The 6,241-nt window shown below is 34.0% G+C and overlaps 1 protein-coding gene across 1 annotated transcript; it reads right to left on the bottom strand.

Moving 5' to 3' along the window:
- Positions 1–2,947: 2,947 nt before the first annotated feature.
- Positions 2,948–5,921, bottom strand: HTN1 (histatin 1). Its single transcript, XM_011927240.1, is given in 4 exon segments — positions 2,948–3,019; positions 4,035–4,064; positions 4,142–4,162; positions 5,354–5,921. Coding segments are annotated over 4 exon segments (174 nt in total). The 5' UTR covers positions 5,405–5,921.
- Between the last annotated feature and the right edge of the window lie 320 nt (positions 5,922–6,241).

Genomic DNA, 6,241 nt, shown 5'->3' with positions numbered 1-6,241 from the left:
ATGCAGGGACCAAAATAATATTTTGAGATAGAGTAGACGATTAAATGCTCATAAAGTGGGTATTGGAATAAGTAAAAATTATCATTGAGCATCTGTAACTTAAATTTAAATTTTTCTTAAGGTTTTCCATAATCATCTTATTTTATTCTCCCACTTAAATATAGCCAACATATTTCATCTTTCTCCCCCAAAAGATATTTTAACTATATCCTCCCCTGATTAAATGTCATCAGCAATTATCTAACATCTGGAGGATCAAGATCAGACTTTTTCTAATATCACACAGAGCAGGAATTCAATAAGAATAAAATGTCCCAATACATTAAAAAATATTTGAAATCTTTTGAACTACTTCAACTTTGAATTGTAGAATAGTATGCTTTTATCTCCAAAATATTTCTTTATTTTGAAGTGTAATCTTTAGTATCTCATAGATTTTGGAACATTTTATGCTGTGAATATAGATAAAGAAAATTGGCTTTGTAAAAAGGAAATCATTACCATTTCCTATTTCCTTGCAAATTCCCATCTCCTTGTTGATGTTAGATTAGTAATTCCTTCAGCAATTGCTCATTAGAGTTACTTAGGCATACAATGCAAATTTTTTATGAGTTCCCAGATGGTGGTTGTGCAGCTTCTCCAAAGATTACAGTTTAGGACAGAAAACTTCAAATAACATCCACGTACAGAGTTAGTGGCAGAGAAACCCATGGCCACAACCATACACCTTCCAGATCAAGGGTTTCTATGTAATATCTCTCAATAGTCTTTCCAATTCTATAAAAACTTAAGTATTATAATATGTATTTGTCTGTTAGAAAACTGAGGTTTGGAGAAGATTAGGGATAGCTCAAGGTCATGAAACTAGTTGTCAGGGTCAGGATACAAATGTTAGGTTTTCCCCTACCCAGAACTCAGCGTGTTAACACTAGTGAACAGAAGCTTTCCCTCAGAGGCATTTTTATTTTATTTCATTTTATTTTTTATTTTACTTTAAGTTCTAGAATACATGTGCAGAACATGCAGGTTTGTTACATACGTATATGTGTGCCATGGTGGTTTGCTGCACCTATTGATCAATCCTTTAAGTTACCTTCCCTTACCCCCTACCCTCCATCCTTGGTTTGTGTTGTCCCCTCCCTGTTTCCATGTGTTCTCACTATTCAGCTCGCACTTATGAGTGAGACCATGTGCTGTTTCATTTCTGTTCCTGTGTGAGCTTGCTGAGAATAATGGCTTCCAGTTTCATCCATGTCCCTGCAAAGGACAGGATCTCATTCCTTTGTATGGCTGCATAGTAGTCCATAGTGTATATGTACCACATTTTCTTTATCCAGTCTATCATTAATGGTCATTTGGGTTGGTTCCATGTATTTGCTATTGTCAATAGTCCTGCAATAAACATATGTAGGCATATGTCTTTATAGTAGAATGATTTATGTACCTTTTGGTATATACCCAGTCATGGGATTGCTGCATCAAATGGTATTTCTGGTTCTAGATCCTTGAGGAATCATCGTACTGTCTTCCACAATGGTTGAACTAATTTACATTCTCACACACAGTGTAAAAGTGTTCTTATCTCTCCACAGCCTCATCTGCATCTATTGCTTCTTGACTTTTTAATAATTACTATTCTGACTGGTGTGAGATGGTATCTCATTGTGGTTTTGATTTGCATTTCTCTAGTCATCAGTGATGATAAGCTTCTTTTCATGTTTGTTGACCACATGAATGTCTTCTTCTGAGAACTGTCTATTCAGGTCCTTCACCCACTGTTAGATGGGGTTGTTTGTTTTTGTCTTGTAAATTTGTTTAAGTTCCTTGTAGATTCTGGATATTAGAGCTTGACAGATGAGTGGATTGCAAAAATTTTCTGCCATTCTCTAGGTTGCCTTTTCACTCTGATGGTAGTTTCTTTTGTTGTGCAGAAGCTCTTTAGTTTAATTAGATCCCATTTGTCAATTTTGGCTCTTGTTGCAATTGCTTTCGGCATGTTTTACATGAAGTCTTTGCCAATGCCTATGTCCCGAATGGTATCACCTAAGTTTTCTTCTCAGGTTTTTATGGTTTGGAGTATTACATTTAAGTCTTTAACCCATCTTGAGTTAATTTTTGTGTAAGGTGTCAGAAAGGGGTCCAGTTTCGGTTTTCTGCATATATCTACCCAGTTTTCTCAGCATCATTTATTGAATAGGAGATCCTTTCCTGATTACTTGTTTTTGTCAGGTTTGTTGAATATCAGATGGCAAGCAGAGACCCAAATCATGAATGAACTCCCATTCACAATTGCTACCAAGAGAATAAAATACCTAGAAATACAGGTAATAAAGGATGTGAAGGACTTCTTCAAGAAGAACTACAAACCGCTGCTCAAGGAAATAAGAAAGGACACAAACAAATGGAAAAACATTCCATTCTCATGGATAAGAAGAATCATTATCATGAAAACAGCCATACTGACCAGAGTAATTTATAGATTCAATGCTATTCCCATCAAACGACCATTGACATTTTTCACAGAATTAGAAATAACTACTTTAAATTTCATATGGATCCAAAGAAGAGCTCATATACCCAAGACAATGGTAAGCAAAAGAACAAAGCTCAAGCCATCATGCTACCTGACTTCAAACTATACTACAAGGTTACAGTTACCAAAACAGCATGGTACTGGTACCAAAGCAGACATATAGACCAATGGAACAGAACAGAGACCTCAGAAATAACACCACACATCTACAGTTTCAGAAGCATTTATATAAATCAGCACACTTGAAGGAGCTAACCCATGCTATGTTTCTTAAACTTGAATGGTTGTTGGCTTAATGGCTTTTTTTGTTTGTTTGTTTTTTCTTGTTTTAACTGTCAGTGTTGATACTTCTTGAAAGAAAAGTAACTAGAGTCTGCTTACCTTTATAATCATGCCCCAAGATTACTGACGATATCAGTTGTAATACAGATAATTTGATCTGTAGCCTCCATATGATGGAAATTCTCAATGTGAGTGATGCTTTTCCTGTATACACACAAAAGGAGATAGAGAATGACAGTACAGGTGTTTCTCAAAAACTGTCATTAAAAGCTTAGATTGTTAAAGATGTTAAGATCTTTTATTTTATCTACATAAATGTTTTCAAACTTTTACATTTTTCTTTTTTATCAGAAAAATGTTTAAAAGTAGGTAAAAATGATGAAGCATTTACTGTTTGTTGATATTTTTGTGACAATAGTACAGGTGGAAACACTGATTATAGGTAACCTCTCTAACCAGGGTTTAAATCTTCTTTAAAATATTACCTCCAAGCTACTATTTTGCTAACTATTGAGTATTATGGAAAGGATTAGGTTACTGTTTCCAGCTTAGGTGGTGCTTCTTAATCTCATTCTTTTAGTGATCTTACTTTCTTTTACAATGCCTACATTCTTTCATACCCACTGCTCTTAACACAATAAGTCCTCATCCCTTTTTATGCATCTTTTTACTTGGTGCATTTTTAACATGCATACTTGCTATGTCAGTAAGGAGAACTTTTGAACCCAGATTCATATTGATATTACAGGTCAAAATAATATGAGACTTTATATACATACAGTGAGAAAAATGTTGGAGAAATACAATTTTCTGTCTAATTTAGCACAGTTTAATTTAAAGACTGTATCATTCTCAAAAATTAAGAAGGTAGAAACTTACCACATTACATGAGTAGCCTCTATGCTTCATTAAGCATATGTTATACTTAATAGAATTAGGATTTCAACTATTCTTTAGGTCAGTGTAATTATTTACAGGACAAAGATAAGTTCTCAGAGAATAATTGACTTATTTCAGGTGGAACTGAGTTTCTATTGAAATACTGTTAGGACACAAGATATTTGTGACTTTTTGCCTTTGCATCATAAATAAATGAAATCAATGTGCACTTTAGCAATTAATGATTTACATATATTTGAGAGACAACTATTGATTCTTCTAGGAGAATAAATAGAGAAGAGAACTTATTCAGAGTGCATATTATCAGAAGAACACTTACATGGAATTTTCTTCTATGCCCATGATGTTTCTGTGAAATGAAAAGAAAAGATTAAAAATTGAATATATGATCAATTATCAAGTTTTCCAGTAAATGAAAAGTCTTACCTCTTTATGTGAATCAGCTCTCTTGGAAAAAAAGAAAATGAAAAAATAATTAATATTTTAATTTTAAAATTCAAGAGTAAGTATAAATATTGACTTAGCCACAATTATGATTAAACCGAATGGAGGCATACTTTGGTTGATGACACATTAAATTAGTTATTTTAGCTTTATGACATCTTTAAAATGAGTGAAGGGTAAACTCTATAATTATTGTGCTATATTCAAATATTAACTCATTTTGGTTTATATATCCTTTTTATGTAAGGCAGGAAAAGTCTATCACTGATGAATAAGAGAGTGGAAACTGACAAATGAAACACTGGATTGTTTTTTATATGCATATGTTCTATGTAGCTCAAAAGCTACCAACATACGAATATTTTATTTGCTAGTAGAGACAGGCATTATACTTTTCTCTGTTCTTCTTATATGTTTATTTTTCCACTTCTATCCTTTTATAATAAAATAATATGATAAACTGTGATATCATAACCAATTCAGTTTTCAAAACATTCATTAGAATTTAGTGGATAGTTTGGAGTATTATTATTCTTTCATGACCAATTTTCTACTAACTTCCTAGAAAGAGGAGGAGGAGGAAGAGAATGTGGAAGTAGAGAAGCAGAAAGAGTTCCAGAGAGGTCAAGTGCTTTTCCTACTAATACACAGTAGTAAATGACAATACGAGCTGGAAACCCATGGCACTTAATAAATACAGAGATTTGTTTTATGGTTGAAAATAAGCAGCTTTATTTTAAGAAGAATTAAACAATTCTATGCTAACTTTAACAGTTAGATTGTGCAAGAAATGACTTGAAAATTCATATTTTGACACCCTGTAATACTTGGGTTCCATTTAAGTGCACCTTGTTCTTTCCTCAGATTTCTAACTTCACATGGTCTACAGCTTTTCATACTTAAAGATACCTTCACAGTTCTCAGTCCCACATATTTAAAAAGCTTGCTAAATTTTCTTTTACTTTTACATTAAAGTAATTGTACTTGAGTGTTTGCAGGTACGTAATGAATATCTATTCCAAGTCCTTAAAGAACTTACATAAGTTAATTTAAAGAAACTCTTTATATGGAAATATTAAAGCTTATAGAGCTGTTTTGAGGTCAACATGAGTGTATGCAGAACACAAGGAATAAGAGGCACTTGGAATAAGTACTGAGAATGAATGTATTTTTAAAATTTCCAGATATACTTACAGTCATGGAAATCATGAGAGCCAAGATTAAAGCAAAGACAAGAAACTTCATAGTTGGCTGAGTCCTATAAAATCATACAAGAAAAATCAGTAATCACATTCTTTCTTGCATTCATTCATCAGACTTCTGTTGATGACACTGTGCTTCAAAGCACTGGGAGACATGCTCTGTTTTCCAGGCTGGAGTGCAGGGGCATGAGCACAGATCACTGAAGCCTGGACCACCTGAGCTCAAACCATCCTCCCAATTAGCCTCCCTAGTTCCACTTGTAGCTGGAACTACAAGTGTGTGCCAACATGCCCAGTGATTTTTTTCTATTTTTGGTAGAGAATGTGTTTAGTCTCAATATATTGCCCAGGCTGTTCTGAAACTCCTGGGCTCCAGGAATCTTCCTGCCTTGTCCTTTCAAAATGCTTGGATTACAGGTGTGAGCCCCAGGCATGGTCTTCTGAATTGATAAGTAAATGTGAGGTTCTGATTTGGAAATATTAATATGCTAATGAAACGTCCACAAATGGACGTCTTAAACAAACCAAGAGGATGGGAGTAAGAAGGTAACAAAGAAAGGCAAACTTGAGTTGGATAATATGGAATGACTAAAGGGAGGTGTTGGGAGCCTATAAAGAAATAAAATGGAGAGGAAAGCATGTTAAAAATGCAAACAGTTCAGCATGTAGGGAGGACAAAACTGGAGGAAAGATAACCACTTAGGTTCTTGTGTCATTATAGGGGACTTATATAATGACATTAAGAATGGCAATTAAGGTACAGTGTAAAGAGATATTTGGAAAGTAGAATAACAAGCAGTGGGGACTTGCTTTATAATAAAGTTAGTGAATATGAGCCAGATTTCTATTAGAGAATAGCACAGATGGTGTAACCCTGAAA

The sequence above is a fragment of the Colobus angolensis genome, unplaced genomic scaffold (genome assembly GCF_000951035.1).
Source record: "Colobus angolensis palliatus isolate OR3802 unplaced genomic scaffold, Cang.pa_1.0 Scaffold70, whole genome shotgun sequence".
Lineage (NCBI taxonomy): Eukaryota > Metazoa > Chordata > Mammalia > Primates > Cercopithecidae > Colobus > Colobus angolensis.
Note: the sequence above shows the minus strand (reverse complement) of the source record. Positions and strands in the feature narration are given on the sequence as shown.